This window comes from Acanthaster planci, linkage group LG04, assembly GCF_054643075.1.
Source record: "Acanthaster planci isolate LZ-2023a linkage group LG04, COTS_SCS, whole genome shotgun sequence".
Taxonomy (NCBI): domain Eukaryota; kingdom Metazoa; phylum Echinodermata; class Asteroidea; order Valvatida; family Acanthasteridae; genus Acanthaster; species Acanthaster planci.
The window spans coordinates 23,401,295-23,425,558 of record NC_141780.1 but is presented as its reverse complement, the minus strand read 5'-3'; the positions used below and the strand labels follow the sequence as shown (position 1 = coordinate 23,425,558).

The window sequence follows — 24,264 nt, the reverse complement described above, 5'->3', positions numbered from 1 at the left end:
CTCTTAATTTTTGTAATCGTGTTGTCTTCTAACCCAAGAATTAAGTATAATACTTTAACTAGGACATCGTTGTAAAGATATTCTAAGAGGGTGAGTCACCCAAATCCTTTACTAGATCAAGAAGACAAGTCTGAACATTGTCAACTTGGGGTCGCTGCCTGCCTTGTAAAGGTACATGTACATTAGGTGTGTTTTCTGAACCCCCAAAAGAGTACAGCAACTCATTGTAAGTACCACATTTTAAAGAATCAGGCATTTACCAGGTTGAGAGACCAGCATCTATAGGAAAAAGCCATTTGCAAGTTAAATTTGAACAAAATCTGGTGCACTGAGTTACATGTATCTGACTACACATAAACATAACAATTTGAATTCCCCAGACTAAAGACACTGTTGCTTTACCTTGTGATTCGGGGCAAGCTTTCGCATAGCGACCACCATCTCTGGAGTGGACAGGTTCCTTTGTGCCTTATCCATTGAGAACAGTGTATTGTTGCGAGGCCCCTCTCATGTAACTAAGCAAAAGCTTGCCCTAAATCACGAGGTATAGCAACAGTGGTTTTACTAAGGAGAATTCAAGTTGTTGTGTTCACATGAATTTAAAGAACTCAGTTTACCAGATTTGGGTCAAAGTTAACTCGCAAAAGGCTTTTTGGCAACTGCACATGTACCAGTATACAGGTGCAGGTACCGGTAGGTGAAGGGTTGACATCAGTAGGAATAAGTGCTAACATTAGGGATTGATGTCTGGTACATGTATACACTTGACAGTAAACAAAAGGTGCAATTTCCAACAAACAGGATCCATCACAGACTAAGGGCAGTAATTTTCAGTAAAGTAATCCTTGTTATAAAGTGACACATGTGGGTTAGGTTTCAGAATATGGTTTGTTAAAACGAAATGGGGTAGGTATAATTGCTGAAATTAATCCTACTACTAAAAATACTTTACTTACTGAGAAGATCAGACAAAACACTTGTGTGTGGTTTCTTCAAATGACCAGTATATTTAAGAATGACACTCTTCTCCCTTCAACAAAAAATGTTACAGATTCTTGTTAATGTATCCACTCACAACATTGGTGCAGAGTATGGACTGGTTCTCAGACTACCTCCGTGTCAATGGATCACAGTCAACCAGTTATTGCAATTCCCCTTCAAGACACAATTTCTTCCTCTGGTCTACCGGTACCGGCAAATGTGTACACCCACACTGGTTTCCACTAAAAACCCACAATATCCAATATTGTTATTATCATCTTGCAATTTATAAATAAACCTTTGAAATGTTCAAATGCTCACACCCACTCACTGAAAACACAGCATAGAGCAGGCAGACGTAGTAATCTACACTCGGCGTCTTTCCTGACCTGTCATCAGTAACAGCAAGTGTGATATAATTACACAGATTGATAAACCTTTGGAATAGAAAAAGAAGACTAAGCCAGACATGATTGTCTGTGAACAGTCGGGTGATTTTCGTCGCCTTGGGGTGAGCAAGTACCATACTACCGCTGACAGACTGAATTCATTGATTGAGGGGACCTGTGGTTGGGGGGTTTGCCTGGGTTTTTGTGTATGGGGCTGGAGCAGTGAGTCATTCACTAGGAATATTGGCTGAGATAGTTGCATTCTTAGGTGCAGACAGTAACATCAACTTCCTTCCAGCCAAAATGTAATTGATGTCAGGAATTATTACTGTACATGTACTGCAAGGACATATACAGTGTACATGAACGTACAGTATTAGAGAAGCATGTGTTACCCAGGTAGCTGATACATTAACAGCATTATTTTGATACCACAGATCAAAGGGGTAACCATATCCCTCTAAATACCGTACATGGAGGATTGTTTAGAAATGGCCCTACATGTACAACTCTCTCCTTTTGCTTGGATCACAGCAATCTACATGTGTACACTAACGTCTGTACATTCTACACATCCACGCATTGTTTTACACTTGAATTATCAGGTACACATGCACATGTAGCTCATGGCTTGTATGCAGAATGGTACTAAATGGTACATCACAATGCACGTACATTGTATAACACAATGATAATCTAATACTTTTCCACTACTATAATTACATGTACATGAACCAGTGCATAAAGAAGCCTTTAGTGTGGAGTTATTTTCATGGGCAGGTGGTTCTCACACATTACAATCCTCTTCAACCAATAGGGTACTGTGATTTACATTGTACCGGTATTTACTGCATTATGTATGCACACATCAAGCTTAAGGACACACAAGCGAGTGTCCTGCCAGCACAGTTACCAGTACGTCACTGTATGGCATCTCCTCCAATTAGAGTACCAGTATAAGATTAGGGGTTGTCCAAAATTTCAACATTTTCACACTGAACATGTACATGCATGATGCATGTGAACCTTACAGATTTACACTCCATCAGAACCAGCTTTCAGTTCGCTAATGGTGATTACACGTAATGCTTGCTTTTTCTTGATTTTACACTGTTCATTTGTAATGGGGCCTATAATCAAGCACTATTTGAAATAGTGTACATGTATGGTTGTAATGGTTGTACTCTAGTGCCTGTCTGAGATGAAAGTTGCTCAACAACTTTGATTTATCAAACTGGTCTGAGTATTATGTTTTAGCCAAGTGCAGTTAAGGATACTGGTACACCGCACGAATGAAATAGCCTGTGTGACTTCCAGCTGTAACAGGTTTATTTGTTGTGGTGTCATGACATTTAATCTGAAGTTTCCATTGTAAAAATAGCAAATGACATCAACCTACACTGTAAGTCACTACCGACTTCAAAGATCAGAGGTCAGACTTGTTAGCGAAACAGGAAAACTTCTCACGATCGATCCCAAAATACCAACATAACCAAGGTACTTCTCTTCATCATTTGAGCACGTACATGTACTGGTGGATGATCTCTCAATGCTGCAAATTATGGCACAAGACGCTTTTTTGATACTTTCTGCCAAAGGGCAACAGATTCCAACTACATGTAAATGTAGGTGTGAAGACCAAAATCCATGAACAAAGTAATCAAAAATGCCAAAAAAAAGGGACTATCAAAGCTGTCTCCTTCAGAACATACACGTACAATGCAGGATAATGTACTGTACATGTACCTGTACATGTATTTGGATACAGACCAATTTCGAAATTGAAGGGAAAGTGATAAGCAATCCAACAGCAGCACTGTACCAGCAATGCAGCATGAATGAATGAAGATACCTGCTGTTTTTACAAGCTCCACCCTGTGGTCCATCTTAATTTTTTTTGTCAACATGGTTCAATGACATGGTGTTTTTCCTGATGACTGCCTTAACGGAAATTCAACAATTTCATAGGATCCAATTATTTCCTGGGCAAAGGAAGTCATGCTTCCTAATGACTGCTTGCAGGGTATGCTGCCTACTGAATGGAACAAACAGATTGCTGTTTTGAGAAGGACTGGAATGATAAGCACAAAAAAACAGCCCGAGAAATATCAACACATTAACTCAGCTTCATGTACAGTATACCTAAATGTATTCATTCACTTTGTCAATCAACAGGCAATCAGCAGTTCTACTACACTTCTAGACTTCTATACATGGGCACTTATCCACACATGAATCATGAAACAGTCCTCCAGTTCCAATAGAATACCCTGACCATCATACTATAAACTCAGTTACTCTCTCATTCATCATTTTACCTTGGGAAGGCACAAACAGAAAGCTCATACAGCATTCAGAAGAAGTTTTCCTTCAAAGCACCATGTAGTGCACAGTATGTACATAGCTGAGTTTGTTCAGCCTAGCCATGACTCATCAATACAGCTTTGCGGAAGAAAGACCTCCTTGTTTACCAAGCTTCATCATTTGGCACAGTAACTTTTATTTTCCTGGCTGTAATTTTATCACCATGTAGTGAGAATTGACAAAGCAGGTATAGGTGATGATAAATTATAAATTTGAATGTGAAAGCAGCAGTCATTAGAATGAAAGCTATCATTTTACAAAAGAGGTCAATGCAAACTGAGGAGACGTCTTTCACAGCAGAAATCCTTCATGGTCAGAGTTCTCAAGCTTATGGTCCTTTCCTGAAATAAGGAATTAGTCTTGGGGTGTATGGAACAAAACAGGAGACTGGTCACAGGAAAGGAATATTTGCTTTGGACTTGCCTTCTCAGTTACCAGTATTTTCAGACTTCTTATTTGTTGTGGAAACTGATATTTCCAGCATCATCAAATAAGGTAACACACTAGGCCAGTACATGTACTGGGGTACATGTACATGTACTGGTACATGTGTACTTGTTACAAATAATAAAACATTTTGTATTTTGGTAAGATTCCTTCAATACCATCTTCAATTTAAAAAAGAAATTGATAAGAACAAAAGTGCAAATTTCAGGTTTCAATTAAAGCAGAATATGGCCATAATAATGATTTCATGTATAAATTAACTCAAAACTGAAAAGTTCAATATTGCACTCAAAAGGGAATGTTTTTTGAATATTTGTACATGTACCAGTATACGTCTTCTACTGGTGTAACAATTTGAACGAGATATGCCCCGTGTTCAATGGTTGACAATACCACATGTATGAGAATGATCTACTGCTGCATGACTGAATGTTCTAAATCTGCAATCATAAATCAGAGTAACTGTGAGCAGTATTTGATTTGAACTCCAGCTGTCATAGAGCGTAATTAAAAGTAATAAATACAGCATGAAAGAGAGCAATCAGGGAAGGAAATGTCACATTTGATTGAAGGTTAGGATATAAAGCCTTTAACCACAGCTTGTCTTATCTGGGTAAGGATGAAAAATTAGAACACTCATATGGGGGCGTAGGGACCCATTAAATATTCTGGATTTCCAGGCACTCCCAACATCTTAGCATTAGCAAAATCCCAGACGCCACCAGACTCATTAGTGAATACCATAATGTCTTCCTGTCTCCCTGATTTGGCACTGAGAAGGCTTCAATCAACAATGCCTCCATCAACACAGTGCTTTGAATGTCATAGGGTGATTCCAGTTAATATTGAATGCTGAGCAAACACCGTTCAACAAAAAAGTGCACAAACAAGGTTCACAATAAAGCCGATATCAGTTTGACAACCAATGGCTGGCTTTGTTTTGTCTTTCCAAGGTACACTGTACATCAATTTCGTGACTTACAGGTACCAGTAATTGAATTTCACTTGTTAAATGCCTTGTAGGCAGTCTCACTTAGATAAATGGATACATGTATCAGTACATGTACATGTACATAGAACAGTTGCGGTAGGAACAAACTGTACATGTACATGTACAGGTACATTGTAAGCACTAGTACATTCACAGCAGATAGAGTATGGTAGTCGTACATTCAGGTCATTCCATAAAGTTGAATGCTGTGTGACATTCAAATTTTACACATTTCATCTGATGAGGTACATGTACAAAACGGGTCAATCAACTCAATTTTTTTGAATGATATACATGTAGGTTGTGACTATTCTAGTCATTCTGGAATGTTTCAGAGCATCTTGAACTTATTCAACAATACACGATATTTTAAAGAAAAACCGGTTGTAGTTGTGCATTAGCAGGGATACTACCGTACATAATTTTAACCAAGTCTGACCAAAGACCAAAGTTCAATTTTGGTGCAAGTTTCCTTCCAAATAAATACCAGTAGCTTCATGCACATGTAGCGGTACAGAGAACACAACCCATGATTTATGAGCAATATTATCATTCTGTAATTGACAAAACATGTACATCCTCCATGAAATTTGACTGCTGCAAATATTCAAATGTGTATGTACTGTACATGTACCTGTGACCATGCATGTACATGCACCAGACTGTTCCCTGTTTATGATCATACCTTAATTTGTTGATGTTACGATTTCATCCCAAGAGTATTTAAGCCAGTGTTTCCATTCTCACCACAGTGCTAGAACCACACATACAACTAAATAAATAATTCAGACTAGCCGGTTCAATGAATCCAAGGAATCGTATTCACTTTCGGACGTACATGTACATGTATACCCAACACCTTTGTACCGGTACATGTAAATGAACATGTACATGTAGGCTTCTGCTAATGCAACTGGCTAACCTGGACATGACTTAACTGGAACACCCATGCCAACTTCTCACACAGGTTGAGACAGCTACAGTACCGTAACTGCATAAAACACAAAGCAGGCAGGAGATGTTTCTAGGGAAAATATCCATTCTCCTGAAACTGCCACATCTTAGACTGAGGTAGTACATTTTATCAAATTCTGCTGTTTAGTTCTGATATAAACAGGACATGCAGGTTGTCGGGATTGTTATTACAGCTTTTAATTTGTCACATGTTCTCGTTAACACTAATAAGCCTGATTCTGCCCACACTGCAAACTGTCCACTCACTGCTTTAATTTGGCACTTTCACTCAAGTTTAAAGCAACAGCTTGATAATGGGTTGTTGACTCGACTGCAATTGGAAATAGAATCACCTCTCATGCAAATTTTGAAAATGTCATAACCACACAATTTGGTCATTAAATACAATGTACAAGTTTTAATGTTTAAAACTTTCAGGTGGCTTTATAAAGAGTGCTCCATTCACAGGGGATCATAAAAAGATTACCTCACATACTGATACTTTCTGAGATCATCTTTCACACTAAAAAAGGAAGAAGGAAAGCAAATTCTTTCAGTAAAACTGAAATATTCTTACTTCCATGAGATACTTGATGCAGTAATTTCACCTTTAATCATTTTCATAAATCTAAAACCATGACAAGCCCACTGACTCTGGTTGACCACAAAACCACAGGCATACTGAAAGTCATCACCCTTAAAACCTCAGCCTCACAAATCATCAGAATGGTCAGTGGAACACAATTATCACTAACACCACCCTCAAGGATATTGGATTACAGTGGTGTCCTCCATTTTTCATTGTTAGATTTTTTTTTAATTGGCTGATTCAGTCACTGCCCCCCTTCTCTTGATAAAGCAATGTCTACAAGACCTACCCTATAGCCAAAACATGCTCAGCTTTGCAAACCAGTATATTTGTGACAAGTTACATGTACCATACACCATACATGTACCTGATGATGAGTACACTAAATCAAGTTAGATCATTCCTACATGTATGAGCACTTGTACTTTGCCCAACATACAAGTGTATTTTGTAAAAATTATGTATGTATGTACATGGACTTCTTTCTGCAGGATCTAGTGTATCAGTACATGTACGTAAGACGTACATTGTACAGTACATGTACAGTACACTCTAGTTAACACATTTTTTATTTTGGTATATGTACAAAGAACACTAATAAAAGAACATAAAAGAGGAAAAAACTCTACAATACAAGATCTGTAGATGTGTGAATTCCGTCACTGCATGAGAAATGGGAGCAAGGTAAGAAGAGATATGAGCCTGTGTGCTATTTTTGACACAGGATGCATAATAGAATGGTGAAGATCGATGTGTCAGTCAGACGTACGTACATGTACAGTAGTGCATCAGCAGTACATGAGGTACCAAAAATCTTGAAACCTACACTAGCAGACAGGTGCATGTAGATCCAGAACATGTAACAGCACAGCCTTAACAGTTAGAGGCCTGACATTTACAGACCTACATGTATATATATATGTATACAGACCCAGGAAGGATCTGTCTAAAACACACTCAAAAGACAAAAACGGTAGAACTTGGTTTCTCTACACATACACGTACATATACATGCTGTTTGTGCAAAATATGCAATTTGACTAGCCTACATGTTTTTGAAAGGACAAATATTTTTGAAAAAGAAAAGGGAGAGGAGGAAGCATAATCTAAATATTACATTTATGTACACGTACATGTATGTTACATCTCCATGTAATGTGCAGGAATTCAGGCATGTACACGTACATGTATGTTACATCTCCATGTAATGTGCAGGAATTCAGGCATGTACACGTACATGTATGTTACATCTCCATGTAATGTGCAGAAATTCAGGCTTGTACACGTACATGTATGTTACATCTCCATGTAATGTGCAGGAATTCAGGCATGTACACGTACATGTATGTTACATCTCCATGTAATGTGCAGGAATTCAGGCATGTACACGTACATGTATGTTACATCTCCATGTAATGTGCAGGAATTCAGGCTTGTACACGTACATGTATGTTACATCTCCATGTAATGTGCAGGAATTCAGGCATGTACACGTACATGTATGTTACATCTCCATGTAATGTGCAGGAATTCAGGCATGTACACGTACATGTATGTTACATCTCCATGTAATGTGCAGGAATTCAGGCATGTACACGTACATGTATGTTACATCTCCATGTAATGTGCAGGAATTCAGGCATGTACACGTACATGAATGTTACATCTCCATGTAATGTGCAGGAATTCAGGCATGTACACGCACATGTATGTTACATCTCCATGTAATGTGCAGAAATTCAGGCTTGTACACGTACATGTATGTTACATCTCCATGTAATGTGCAGGAATTCAGGCATGTACACGTACATGTATGTTACATCTCCAGTAATGTGCAGGAATTCAGGCATGTACACGTACATGTATGTTACATCTCCATGTAATGTGCAGGAATTCAGGCATGTACACGTACATGTATGTTACATCTCCATGTAATGTGCAGGAATTCAGGCATGTACACGTACATGTATGTTACATCTCCATGTAATGTGCAGAAATTCAGGCTTGTACACGTACATGTATGTTACATCTCCATGTAATGTGCAGGAATTCAGGCATGTACACGTACATGTATGTTACATCTCCATGTAATGTGCAGGAATTCAGGCATGTACACGTACATGTATGTTACATCTCCATGTAATGTGCAGGAATTCAGGCTTGTACACGTACATGTATGTTACATCTCCATGTAATGTGCAGGAATTCAGGCATGTACACGTACATGTATGTTACATCTCCATGTAATGTGCAGGAATTCAGGCATGTACACGTACATGTATGTTACATCTCCATGTAATGTGCAGGAATTCAGGCATGTACACGTACATGTATGTTACATCTCCATGTAATGTGCAGGAATTCAGGCATGTACACGTACATGAATGTTACATCTCCATGTAATGTGCAGGAATTCAGGCATGTACACGTACATGTATGTTACATCTCCATGTAATGTGCAGAAATTCAGGCTTGTACACGTACATGTATGTTACATCTCCATGTAATGTGCAGGAATTCAGGCATGTACACGTACATGTATGTTACATCTCCAGTAATGTGCAGGAATTCAGGCATGTACACGTACATGTATGTTACATCTCCATGTAATGTGCAGGAATTCAGGCATGTACACGTACATGTATGTTACATCTCCAGTAATGTGCAGGAATTCAGGCATGTACACGTACATGTATGTTACATCTCCATGTAATGTGCAGAAATTCAGGCATGTACACGTACATGTATGTTACATCTCCAGTAATGTGCAGGAATTCAGGCTTGTACACGTACATGTATGTTACATCTCCATGTAATGTGCAGGAATTCAGGCATGTACACGTACATGAATGTTACATCTCCATGTAATGTGCAGGAATTCAGGCTTGTACACGTACATGTATGTTACATCTCCATGTAATGTGCAGGAATTCAGGCTTGTACACGTACATGTATGTTATATCTCCATGTAATGTGCAGGAATTCAGGCATGTACACGTACATGTATGTTACATCTCCATGTAATGTGCAGGAATTCAGGCATGTACACGTACATGTATGTTACATCTCCATGTAATGTGCAGGAATTCAGGCATGTACACGTACATGTATGTTACATCTCCATGTAATGTGCAGGAATTCAGGCATGTACACGTACATGTATGTTACATCTCCATGTAATGTGCAGGAATTCAGGCATGTACACGTACATGTATGTTACATCTCCATGTAATGTGCAGGAATTCAGGCATGTACACGTACATGTATGTTACATCTCCATGTAATGTGCAGGAATTCAGGCTTGTACACGTACATGTATGTTACATCTCCATGTAATGTGCAGGAATTCAGGCATGTACACGTACATGTATGTTACATCTCCATGTAATGTGCAGGAATTCAGGCTTGTACACGTACATGTATGTTACATCTCCATGTAATGTGCAGGAATTCAGGCATGTACACGTACATGTATGTTACATCTCCAGTAATGTGCAGAAATTCAGGCTTGTACACGTACATGTATGTTACATCTCCATGTAATGTGCAGGAATTCAGGCATGTACACGTACATGTATGTTACATCTCCATGTAATGTGCAGGAATTCAGGCATGTACACGTACATGTATGTTACATCTCCATGTAATGTGCAGGAATTCAGGCATGTACACGTACATGTATGTTACATCTCCATGTAATGTGCAGGAATTCAGGCATGTACACGTACATGTATGTTACATCTCCATGTAATGTGCAGAAATTCAGGCTTGTACACGTACATGTATGTTACATCTCCATGTAATGTGCAGGAATTCAGGCATGTACACGTACATGTATGTTACATCTCCATGTAATGTGCAGGAATTCAGGCATGTACACGTACATGTATGTTACATCTCCATGTAATGTGCAGGAATTCAGGCATGTACACGTACATGTATGTTACATCTCCATGTAATGTGCAGGAATTCAGGCATGTACACGTACATGTATGTTACATCTCCATGTAATGTGCAGAAATTCAGGCATGTACACGTACATGTATGTTACATCTCCATGTAATGTGCAGGAATTCAGGCTTGTACACGTACATGTATGTTACATCTCCATGTAATGTGCAGAAATTCAGGCATGTACACGTACATGTATGTTACATCTCCATGTAATGTGCAGGAATTCAGGCATGTACACGTACATGTATGTTACATCTCCATGTAATGTGCAGGAATTCAGGCTTTTCAGTAATTCCTGAAAGTTTGAAAATTAAAAATAAAACGAAGAGCTGTGCTTGCAGTCAGCAGAGCATTTTAAAAAAATAACTGATTGACATGCTTTCATTCAAAAGGTACTGTTTTTAACATGTTTCTGCTTTTGCTTTTTTTCTCTCATTTTCTCATTGTGTGTCCAATATCCCACACATGCAGCATCATGTTAGGGAGTGACATCCAGGTAATTTATCTCACACAGTTTGTCTGCATTCTCCATGAAACACTGTCAACAATTCAGGAATAAATTGCCAATCAGTATTTCTCAGTTGGGGTCCTAGGACAACATCCTGTGAGAGCAGGGATATAGCCGTGTATCATACATCCTATGCTAAATGTCATCATTACATTTATCACATATTTTATCCCCTCCTCAAAGTTATCCCTTATATCGATGGCAAGACTGCATTCTTATTCTTAGTTTCTGTTTCTGTTAATAGCTCTGTTCTGTTAACAAATTACAAAATCTTTGCAACGATTTTGACGTATGTCATACTTGATTGTAATGTGCATGTGCATAAATGTGCATATATGCATGTACATGTACTTCCTTTGTATTTTTTTCTATTAAACTACACCTTGACTATTTCTGGCCTCTTTACTGTCTATCCTTACTGTCCTTCATGATGGCCCATGGGACTGTGATTTACATGTATAATAATACATACTTGTACAGTCTGATGGAGGATATGCACACACTTCACAAAGCAGAAAACAAGTGCACATAAGGCCTCTTCACACGAGCGCCGAAAACGAATGTCTGCGACAATCAACGCCACAGCGTCTTGCTATGTGTGAGATTTCTTCGCCGACTTTCACATGGTGCAATGTTTATCACATAGCTGACATTCCTTGTTCTGCCACGATTTGCAACTTCTGACCTGTCTGAAATAGCCGAGCAAAGCAGTGATGGGAACAGCTGAATTCGCATCGCAAAATGCGATATATTTTGTGCAAAAAGCGAGACAAACATGAAAATGAAATTCCCAATATTTGCGAATGGAAATTTCTTTTAAAATCATGCATGCAGCCACGGCGAGCTCGAGGTGCGGATCCGAAACTGGCACCGGCCCAAACTGTACTAGCAACAGTGGCTTCACAGCAAAAATGAAATGTTTGACAAAACAAACTCACCCCCAGTTTCTTGTCTGAGTTTCATGTAGCTCGAGGCCCATGGATCGTGGGGAAACAAGGTTGTTGCAATTTGGTAGGATTATATAGCACGTGTAGTTCTGTACAGTACAGTACGAGGGCACACATGGACATTCAATACGGGACAAGTGGTGCCATGAATTACACGTTGGAACATACACCCCAAGTGCGATACCAGCTTCGCACGTCACTTTGTTTTTCACGGTATTTTGCCAAAATACCGTGAAAAAAACACAGAAAAAAGAAGATTTCCTGGACTTTTGAAGAAACGATGGACATCATTAGGATGATGGCTAGGACCGATATCTAGATAAAATGGAGGGAGCCGTGCACAACCACAAGGTGTATCAACTCACAGGACCCTCGCAACGATCACTCTCTGCATTCGCACGTCCAATCACGGTGATCATAACACAGATTTTGCATCGATGCGAAGTTTTGGAGGAGGTCTCGATTGCTGCGATGATCGCTCAGGACCTGTGTTATAACTGTGCGATTTCGTGACCTAGACTTTCACACTACATGATATCTCTGTGATTTTAACATCAATGTGATTTCATCACACAGGACCTCTGTTATCGGCGCTCGTGTGAATAGGCCTATTCCTTCACAAGCTTATACATGTGTCATTCATGATATGGTTGTTATTTAAGCAGATTAGCCTAGACAAACAAACAACCCCAAATGTTCACAGCACACTCCTTGGTATGTTTAAAAGGAAACTTCTTGAATTCTCGAAATAGCAGGCACACTGCACCCCATGTAAAGTAACAGGAGTCTTCTACATGTACTTGGGTAATTCCAGAAATTAGTGATCCATTTTTTTTGTGTCCCTGTCACATATGACAGATGGTTTTGTAAGTTCAAAACACATTTTCAAATTTCCAAGAGTGACGAATTAAATTAATGCAAAGTACGGTACCTTCCAAAGAAATAGTAATAGTTTGAAATCGATTCCAGTTGATGTTTCCATGTCAAATAACAAAGGTCATATGTAACAGGGACACAAAAAGTTCACACTTTTGGACCCCTAATTTCTGGAATTACCTACTTACCAAATTATTGCCTGTCCTCGACTGAGGCCCTTTAGTTGACGATAATAGAAGATTATCTTCTCCTCGCAATAAGGCAGTGAAGGATGCTCCCTGAGTGTGCTGTGAGGTAGGACTGGGAGCGTCTTCAGATCATTCCTTGCTTTAGCATCACTATAAGATAAGGTAAAGTTAACAGGAAATGGAAGAGATAAATTACTTTGGTCAGGAATTCTTTAACCATAATTTAACTGATCCTTTGACTGAAGGAAATGCAAGCCACATGGTGACACAAGTGCCAAAGTCATTCAAACAAGGTAACGATGGTTGTCTATCAAATCATTCATTGACTGATCACCAATCCCCTGTGCATCATTCAACTAAAAATCATTCAAACAAGGTAACAATGGTTATCTACATGTACATATATCAAATCATTCATTGACCAATCACCAATCCCTTGTGCATCATTCAACTACATGTAAAAATCATTCAAACAAGGTAACGATGGTTATCTATATGTATCAAATCAACAAATCACAAATCCCTTGTGCATCATTCATATCAATTATACTGTCAGAACACAAACACAAAAAGAGAAACTTATTCTTTTGATGTTACATTCATAATATTTATTTCCCATTCCAGGCAAGTTTAACAGCAGATAACATCCAAAGTAATTTTCAAGGTGCTCATGTACATGTAGATGGCATACTGAAATAGTCTCTCTCCATCAGATTCACATTGTGCCTGATTCAGCATCTTTGTCTCTCTCCCAAGTTTTCTCCCCATTCGATATCAAGCCACTGGATTTGAGCCTGGTGCCATGTCTTCAGGTGACATTTATCGTCACTTTCTCAATGTGTCTCTTTGACACATGGAAGCAATCTGCTCTGATTGTTGTTTATATCCAGAGGAGTATCATTAATGCAAAGTTTTAGCATTGTTAGCATTTCAGACGTCCATCTTGAAACAATTTCCATGCATGATAAAGTACTACATAAAATGTACATGTAATAAAATGTACAGTACCGGTACCTGGTCTAACAAGTTAACTTGTTCTAGATTCTCACTGGGCATCTTCACTTTTAATAAACAGAGAATTTTAAGTCTGATCAAGAACTCAAGAGAAATAAATGTTAATTTACTGGGTATATCTAATTTGCTTATGATGGATTTTAGGAGGTACGTGTACTGGTACATGTAGATTTAGTTCGCAATATTTCTGCCTTGTAACTACCCCGGTACCATAACATGTACCCGTACATTGTTAAATGCAAATGAATCTGTGGATAGTGAATCCGGAGGCCTTGGATAACATTTCACATCAACTTGCTAATGATGTGCATGAAAGAAGTCAGCTTGCAGTACATATACACATGTAAATTTCCACAAATATCCATAAAAAGACATTCATGATGTCCAAGAAAAATTTTGAAAATCCTCATAGAATAAATATCTGTACCTCAGACAGTTTTTCTATTCCTATTGATCAAAACGCATCACATAACCATGTATTAACATTTGATAATGCCCGCTGCATAAATCAGGCACTGGCAGATGGATACGAGACAGTTTAATTGGGTCTGATTGGTCAGGAGTCTGTGTGCACGCAAAGTGCCACGCGCGCACTAAGTTCATTGAAGGGGATTCTATTGGACAACTGTCAAAAGGAATATACCATAAAATGGATGGGGGTATTCAAGAAAATGAAAGTAAAATTTTAGAACAAAATCGGTGGAAATCTTTGGAAGACTTCTTTTGACTCACTGAATAATAAGGTACATATACATGTATTTATGAATGGGAATAATGTGTTTGGTACTCAAACAAACTTTTAAGACCTTGCTCAGGAGAACGAACGTTCACCTGCGGCTTCAGAATTAATCAAGTACATTCTTCTGAGCCGGTTTTGAACGCACTTTGTAAGACCAACCGGGCACATTTTTTCCCTTATTAAAACACTAATCCTTACCTTATAAAATCCCCATCTGTAGCTTGTAGTACATAGGCTGCCAACTCAAACACAGTTTCACTGTCTACTTCAATGTCACCCTGGTGATGAGCAAATCAAAGAGATTCTACTGTAAGATTTTAATAACAATGACTAAATTTGGTTTCAACTCAAGACAAATCAAAACCTACATGTATTCTCCAAGGTTCTTTGATGGAAGAAACAAGAGTTCTTTATACAACATTGTAACTAATAAATTTAGGGGAAAACATGCATGCATTCAACCATCAAAATTCTCAAGGTTCTCTCGAATTTGACGTGCATGCATGAAACAAAAAAGAAAGATTTTCATGTACATGTAACTGGAATTATTTTAGTTGAACAGAAATTTGAAATACATGTACATGTGTATTGTACCCCTTTTACAATTATATGTACTATAATGACCAGCAGCTGTACTGTACACATGGTACATGTACATGTATGTACGTGGACGTGCATGCTACCAGTAGGAAGAAGATGGTTTTTATCCCAGTTTAAGTATTGATTTTGAAGACTAGAAAAGAAACAGGAGCATATACATGTACCGTTAAAACAAAATTAAAAATCATTTCAGAGTGGACTACTCATATCTTTATATACATGTACCGGTATTTATCGATCTGCGCTTGATATGCAAGACATCCAGCATCAAAAGATATTTACCAGTATCTGTTCTCTGGTGCGTGGAAACTTGACGTGATCTACCGATACAGTACTAATAAAAGCTTGCATATACATCTACATGTACTGATAATTTGACAGTCTTTATTTTCTGCCTGAGCATAAGATCTGTTCAGGTCATTTTGAGGGGAACACTCAAAACATACCAGCATCCCCTGAAAAAAATTCCCACATGTACAGTATTGTAAAGATAGAAGGGTAGGCTACCCGGTAGAATTGTTTACCTGTGGCAGAATTTTTTTCAAAATTTGTTACTGTTTCCCATTCTTCTTGTGAGAGAGACTTTTTGTGGGGATAGATACCATACAGGTTCCGGTAGATGTACAAGACAAAACTTGAGAACTGCTGTAGTACACCTGCCTAAGATGACCTCAGACCAACCTTGCCTGAATCAACTCCACTGAGAGAAGTCAGACTCAATTAATACAAGGCCAGAGGGATTTGTTGCTTCAGGAAGAGAAGGCCCTCAGCAGAACCCACCTGCTCTTAATTAGCACTCATAGTACCTGTACATGCAGGACCAACTGCTGATACCAAATAAAGGTACATGTACACATGTAGGCCTGCAGTGCATGTACATTTACATCTTGAATGAATGGTACATGTACATGTGTCCTGTACATGTACATGTAGGGTACTATACTCATAGGCTGGCCCCCATAACAGTAGAAACTGACTCCAACATGCTTGTTCTAAGCAATATAAACGGTTACCCAGTAACTCTGTACCATAATCAATCCATAATTACCACAAGTTTCTTGATACTTACATGTACATGTACTGTACAGTGTACATGTACAATGTAGCCTACACACATGTACATGTACAGTGTACATGCACCGGTATGCCAACTTGTAAAACATACCGGTACATGTGTACATGTACACTGTAAATGTACATGTGCATGTACTTGTGTACATGTACATTTACACATGTAATGTACTGTTACATATAAGATGACAAATGGGATTCTGCAAGCTTTACAATCCATCAAAACAGACACCTTTCATTTTGTGTTAATCCTTTCTAACAACAGATGTGAACACAAAGTAAAAGTTTGAATTACTTGAAATGTACAGTACTATGTACCAACAATGTCTCATTTCTCACAATACGGTTCCCAGGACCCTGTCTCCAGGGAACCCCCATGACCTGTTTTGGGCCTAAAAGCCCCAGTCGCGGGGTGGCCTCTCCCCGGCCCCCCACAGCCCCCCCCCCTACCTTGGGCCGAAGTTGGGGGGGTTGGGACGGGGCAAACTTACTGGCGACTTGCCGCACACACAGTCTCTCGGTTACTGGGCCACCAGTTGAAGGTTCAGCGTCTCTTGCCCGTTATGTTTCTGTTACAGAATCTAGGCGTCTCTTGCCCATTACACATGCATCACAAAATCCAGTGTTTCTTGCCTGTTACTTATGCGTTATTAAATCCGGCATCATCAGAGAAGTTCTTTTGTGATAGTGGTGCTACCGGTACATGTATGTTGTTAGCACTGTGTACTGAACTAATAATTACATTGTTGTCTTTACATGTGTATGATTCAAGATGATTCTGGTGCCCCATAGCAATATCTGTAAATCTACCAGTATAACATTTTGCATTTGTTATCTCAAGTTGTGGCTGCAAAAAACAATCGGCGAGGAAGGGTCAAAGCATACCCAAAATCTGTGTTCCCATGTCCTCTCAACTTCTCTGGGCCAAAATTCTGACAAGCATTTGTTTTAGAAAAAGTTGTCTGCCTTGTATCAATAAATCAGTCTCAGAAATCCATCTTGCCTTGGGTTACACACAGGCTTCAAAAAAAAGCTTAGAGGACATTCACTTTTTAATGCTGCTGGGCCTTATTACAGAATTCATTGTGCATGTACACATGTGAGTTCTGTCTCATATTGCATTGTGTGGGCTCTCTCTGCCCATACAAAGTTTGCTTTCTTTCCCAAACCAAGAATGTTTCAATTTGTTCCCAGCGTTTGACCAAACAACCAGAAAATTCCAATTTCTTTTACCCAATATTTACTCACTAAATAATAAGGTGCAAGCACAATACACATGCAGTGGTACTGGCTTTATTCAAGGTTTCAATGCTTTTGATATGCATGGGTTTTTTTCTTGGACAAAGGTTGCATACACATACATGTACATGTAGTGCTGGATTGGACACAGCACAAATTCTCTAGAGTCCATACTCTCATTTGTAATAATGTAAAATGAATGTTTTTTTACCACTACATGTAAGTTTGCAGATATTCACATTTAACAATTTCAACAAGGGTATCGGTACATCTTTTCCTTCCTTCATGGTACAATGAATCGTTACCAAGAAAGCAAAAGTCCAAACTTTCAATAAAGAACTTTCTACAAGGAATCTTGTACAGTAAACTTTATTATCGGGAACATGGAACATTATACATGCATGTAGAGGGAACTTCATACAGGGAACAGAGAACTTAATATAGGGTTTTCTCTGTGTTTCCTTCTTTCACCCTTTATACATGTATTCAGATTTGTTTTTCTTTCTCTTTTGAATTTCTTGCTGTTTTTCAATGTACCGGTATATGTAGACCTTATTATTTTCTTAAATGCACATGTATCAGTGGTTATGTGCTTTTATTTTCACATCTGAAAGTGTTGAAGACATCTGTTATTTGTGTGTAATTTGCTGTCATTCTTGTCTTGACATTTGAAGACCTCAACCTCCCCCCTTCCCCATGGTTTTACACGTACCGGTACAATGTCAATACTGTTTTTAGACAGCTCTGGGTACAGAGTATTATTACTGAATTTAGTGCCTTACATGTACATGTAGGTTAAGTATGGTACCTGTATCTTACAGTACATGTCATGTATACACATGTAAATAGCTGAACATCCTGCTTTTCTTTGAAGCAAAAATGTTTATAAACTGTACAGGAATACCAAGTTGTCATTTTGAAGTCAATTTTCCAGGTTTGGAACAAGTACAAATGTACACTGTAAATGTACTACATGTACATGTATTCACTGTCAATACAGGCACAGGTACAATGTACCGGTACACTGCAAAACACTGGGGCATATCCTCATGTAAAGCTTGAGGTTGGTCTCCAGAATCCAGAATCCCTTTATTACATGTACATGTACCTACAACAAAGCCTAATAGTGGACTAAAGTTGAAGAAAAAGTAAATCACGCATGCATTAACAAACATGCACTCACCTTGAAGATAGAATTCTTTGCCTGAAGATAAAATAGTTCAATAGTGATGCTATCCCTGAGATGTGCTATACTCTCACAAAAGAACTGAACTTGAAAGTAAAGGATGAGGGTTCCGGTTCTTGGCAGGAACTCGTGGTCTAGAACCTTGCGGTCAAGCTGTAACCAGTTGTAATGACCTCTGAAATAAGAGAAACAACAATGCTTAAATTTTTGTTAAAAGGAACATTTACAGGTACAAAGTGCAGTACATGTATGATGTAAGAGCTCATACAGTACATGTACCTGTGCATGCAATGGCTGCCTCTATGACTTTTATACCTAGCAAGAAATGAGACCGAGGGGTACCCCCCAACATGTCCAATCCCTATACACATTCCAGACTATTGTTACTTAACACATCCCCCCCCCAAGATGTCTGAAAGGAATTCCCCAGATTCCTGCGAGACAATGACCAACACAAAGCAGGGGGGGTTCTCTCCATCTCATACCTTGCTACATATGTATAGACTTCTGTTGAGTGTTGAGCTTGTGAAAAAAAGTATATACAATGTATTTTAAATATCTGTCGAGTTGCTGGTTTGTAGAAATAAATATAGGCGAACCGGTACTATTCTCATTCTATAAAAATTGTTTCATCTTTCTGGAAAATATGATAGGCCTACCAGTACACGTACATATCGGAATATACATGTACCGTACCACTACCAGTACATGTACATGTAGGTAATTTAAACCTTCAAAAGATCATCTTGCACAAATAACCTTTACAAGTTAGGAAATGTGAGCATTGAATCTAATATTATACACACACAATACAAGGGTATAGCATGCGAGGCACAAAACACCTAAAACAACACAACAGCTGCACCATACGGACTCAGCCAGCATACATACACAGTGTAACCATGGCTTTGCTAAAATATGCTAAACACAGGGCAGGATACCAGGCCTACATATTGATCATGATTGAATGGAAACTGTTTGACATTTACTCAGAAATCAAAGCACACTAAGTCTACCGTAGTCATCTGGGGAAATACCATAAAGAATAGATGAAACACCTCACAAAATCTTGCATTTAAATAAAAAGAGTATGGTATACATGTACCGTATGTACATCTACGTGCAAAAGCTGCCGCCTGTGCACCGTGGCTCATACATGTACAATTACATGTACCGTAAATGTTCTGTTTTATTCGTGGATGCACTGTACCGGTATGTAAATGCACTGTACTCCAGTATGGTACATGTACATGTACATGTACAATGTAAAAACTGTTGGAAAAATATAAAAAATTTCACCTTCACAGTACATGTGCCAGTATATGTGTACATGTACAAACAAGTTTACATGTATGTACATGTATGCTAATGGCATGTACAATGTACATGTACCTGGGAAACAACTATCAAAATAATAAACAAGGCAGATGGTTCAGGCATGGAGGAATACATGTAGTTCAGGTGAAACACACTCAGGTACTAGTACCCGTACACATGTAAAATGTACCCGGTACCCTGTAGGGATAGTGTACGTACAGGTATGTGTACAAATATACTGTACAGTACACATACATGTACACGTACACTACATAGTGGTACATGATTATTTAATAACTTTCGAATGTGGCACTGTCAACAGAGGGCACCATACAAGTACACAGTAATTACTACATGTACCAATACATGTACATGTACGGTTAACAGAGATAATAGCAAATCAGACTTGACTTTAACAACAGAGGGCTCACTTCTAACTGTGCATCATGTCCACAGACACACACGAGTAGACTGCCAGGTCCTATTCAAAACCACAGGGAGTTTTCATGATCTCCACAGCGCCCGACTAAATCAAAACTATGGGCAAATTCACCCCTCAATATAAGGAATTTACCCACAGTTGAAGAATTCCATCCATAAAAGTCAACAAAGCCATTTTTTGATTGTAAAAAATCCTCTATTTACTTTATCTGGCCCTTAGGGATTTGAAACAATGTGGTTGCAACATTTGAAGGAAGAGAGATAGCAGTACCAAAGACCAAAAGAGCGAACGTATTTTGGGAGCACATGTAAACAAATACAGGCAAAGTACCAGTAAGTGCGTTGTGTGTAATGCGCACTGAATGCGCTGCCATCCTTAGCTTCGCTCATTGTTTTGCCCATATTGGTACTTTTCAAAATGATACCGGTAGTTTTACGAGCAAGACGGGCAGATCATGTCACATCCCTTTCTTGCATGTCCTCTGTTCTTATATTAGAGTGTTCAGAAGCAGACATCAAACAAACATGTTTTAAATAAACAAGAATATCAAATGTACATGTACAAGTCTCAAGAATATCAAATGTTTAAATGCAAACAAAACCGTATCCCTGTCAATTGTTCTCATTTGCCATTTTTCTCATTCCAGTGACAATGGCATATTAAAGTAAACCTATTAAAGGGTTAAGGTTACATCAATTTCAAAGGATGTTTCAAGTCTAAGCAAATGATACAATATGACATTGTATAATTTGTAAACTTGTACATATTGTACTGTACTCATGAAGTTTGTTTTGGGATAATTGCAAGTAATCCTTTGACCTTCAATATTAACATTTATGAAAACCAACTACCAGTATGCACTGGGCAAAAAAAATTACTCAAATAATAATTCTTAATTCAAGGGTTGTGGCATTTATGTATTTTGATAGTTTCCAGAAAAATGTATTTGTTTTAATGGAAAAATATTTTGTTTTACGGTACCTACATGTATTCTTTTCAAAGAAATCTGACAAAATACGATATGAGTTTTAAAAGATTTTTTCAAATCACAAAATTAACAGTTGAGGCAATTCTTGGCATTTTTACGTGTACTTGGCACAACATGTGAGTTCCAATTTTGATTTAGGAACTTCAAGGCAGTAAAAAATAAGCAAACAGTCTGTGGACTGTTCAGTTAAACGAGAATGGCTTCTCCATCCAACCACGATCAAACAGATGAGACCACAAATCATCAAGACCCTCTGTTCTCTTCAGCTACAAGTACCATAGTCCCATACGATATACCGGTTGGCAGAGCAACTGCTTGTGTAAATGAGATGCTGAAACTGATTGATGTCCTGAAACTTGTGAAGATGTACATGTAAATAGCCATTCGGAATAACTCTAAGGAAACAGAAGTGGCAATGAGGAGGAAGGGGAGTCCGGTGGCCAAATATAAACAAGGACGGACTGCCAGGCTTCAGATTAGTGACCAGTGAAGCAGGCCTAAGCAGTCTGAGTCATGTACAGGCTCAATGACACATGGGACAAAATCACTGATGAGCAATATGGTCAAGTATCAGTGGTGACTGGATGACTTCATGACGATCACTGCATTGTTAAGATTTTAAAAAGCAGTTACCGGGTTGGAAGAAAGGCTTTTACAGGTGTTAATACCGTACAGGTACATGTACCATACATGTACATGTACAGTATTAACATACATGTACACTTCCTTACTATCCCTATGGAAGCAAAATACTAGTTCAGAGACAATAAAAAAACAAAAATGCAAGTGTAATACTTGCAGATTTGCACCGGTATTTTTAATGCTGAGTTTGGGATAATGACGATCTTTATGTACATGTATACAGTTGGGGCAAAAAGTGTACCAGTACAAAAACTTGGGAGAAAAAAGGTTTTCCTCAATCGTTCGCTGTTTGAAATAATTTTGCCTACTTTTCTGTGTGACGTCAGACAAACTGTATCTCAAGTTAATGTTCATAGTGTGTATTTCTCAATACTCAGAGACATTTATCGGGTATTATAGTTCAAAATATTAATATTTCTGAAAAATCATTTAGTGAAAATTTACATCTACCCCCTTATTGTCATTTAATAACACTTCAGAAAGTGGTCCACTGCGACTATGACATGTGACAAAAAATACAGAAAGTGGCACTTAATATCAGGGTTGGAGTACATGTATACATGTACATGTAAAAGTTTGATTTCTTGTAATATAAATATGAATCATGTGTCTCTGGGAGTTTTCTATGATGCATATGCAGCATACCCTGTACATTAAGTAGAGACCCATTTTGTTTGTCCTCCTGAAATGAGTGAAGTTGTGAAATTCGAGGAAAACTATTTTTGTTCCACCAGGTGTATGTAAAATTTTGCCTCAACTGATGTGTAATTCTTATGGGTTGTACAGGAGTTTTCTTGAGATTGCATTCCTCCCCATCTATCAGTCTCTACTGGTACACTGTACATGTACATGTATCTACAATGTATGTAGCTTCAACCCTTTTACTCCAAAATCAGCTTAAACAAATACATATCGTAGCCCTTACATGCACATACCGGTATGATACAGTACATATACCAACAAGTACCGGTACATGTACGTACATGTATCTCCAAAAAGTTCAAAATATGTTGACCCATTCCAGTACTGGTCCATGAAATTAATTTGACAAAATATTGATTCTTCAGTAACAACTTCCGGTACATGTAATTCTTTCACAGCTGGAGGGGGGAATTGGATAATATGGCAATGATAATATAACAGGAAAATGATTTACATGTAGCGGTAGTGTAGCTTACATGTCCTGTGTGATACCATACTTGAGCCTTAAACAGGTTTTGTTCCAATTAAAACAGCAAAGCTGTTTATACACAAGAACTGTACACAAATGTACACACAACTTATGGCGTTTGATAGGAATTATGAACAGTTTTCTTTATTTTGTTTTGAAATGGACACTATTTTGAGCCAATTATGAAAGCAATCACTTGCATGTAAGTTTTTGCACAACTTTGTCTAGGTTTCCTGAAAATACATGTACGTTTCAATATCACTGGTATCAGAAATTCAGAATGCTACAGGTACATACATGTACATGTACCGGTACATGTACGCCTACATGTACAATGTACATGTATACATGCATCGGTACTTCAAAAAAGAATTTTCAAACAAAAAAGTTTCTATTTTGAGATGAAACACAAGCTACAGTACCAAAATTAAAGTTGGGCTACCAGTAACAGAACTACATGTACATGTAAAGCAAGTCAAAAATATTAAACTAATCGAGAGCAGAGTCACTTCAATCAATGTACGGTACATGTACATGCACACATACTCAGCACAGTTGATCCCCATGAATGACAAGTTGTCAGCAATGTTCATTTGCACCCTTCCTTTAATCAACAATTTTGGAACAAACATCTAAATGTTAAAGCTTAAACACCAGATGTCTAACC

The 24,264-nt window shown here is 38.3% G+C and overlaps 1 protein-coding gene across 8 annotated transcripts in view; it reads right to left on the bottom strand.

The window, feature by feature from the left end:
• LOC110983263 (uncharacterized) overlaps positions 1-24,264 on the bottom strand; it is a 71,122-nt gene that overhangs the window by 30,449 nt on the left and 16,409 nt on the right. For all 8 annotated transcript variants that reach the window (XM_087135511.1, XM_022242414.2, XM_022242445.2 and 5 more), the window contains exons 4-6: positions 19,035-19,212; positions 15,140-15,219; positions 13,189-13,338 (exon numbers count right to left, since the gene is read on the bottom strand). In XM_087135511.1, the coding sequence (XP_086991637.1) occupies positions 13,189-13,338; positions 15,140-15,219; positions 19,035-19,212 (408 nt within the window). The remainder of the gene's footprint in view (positions 1-13,188; positions 13,339-15,139; positions 15,220-19,034; positions 19,213-24,264) is intronic.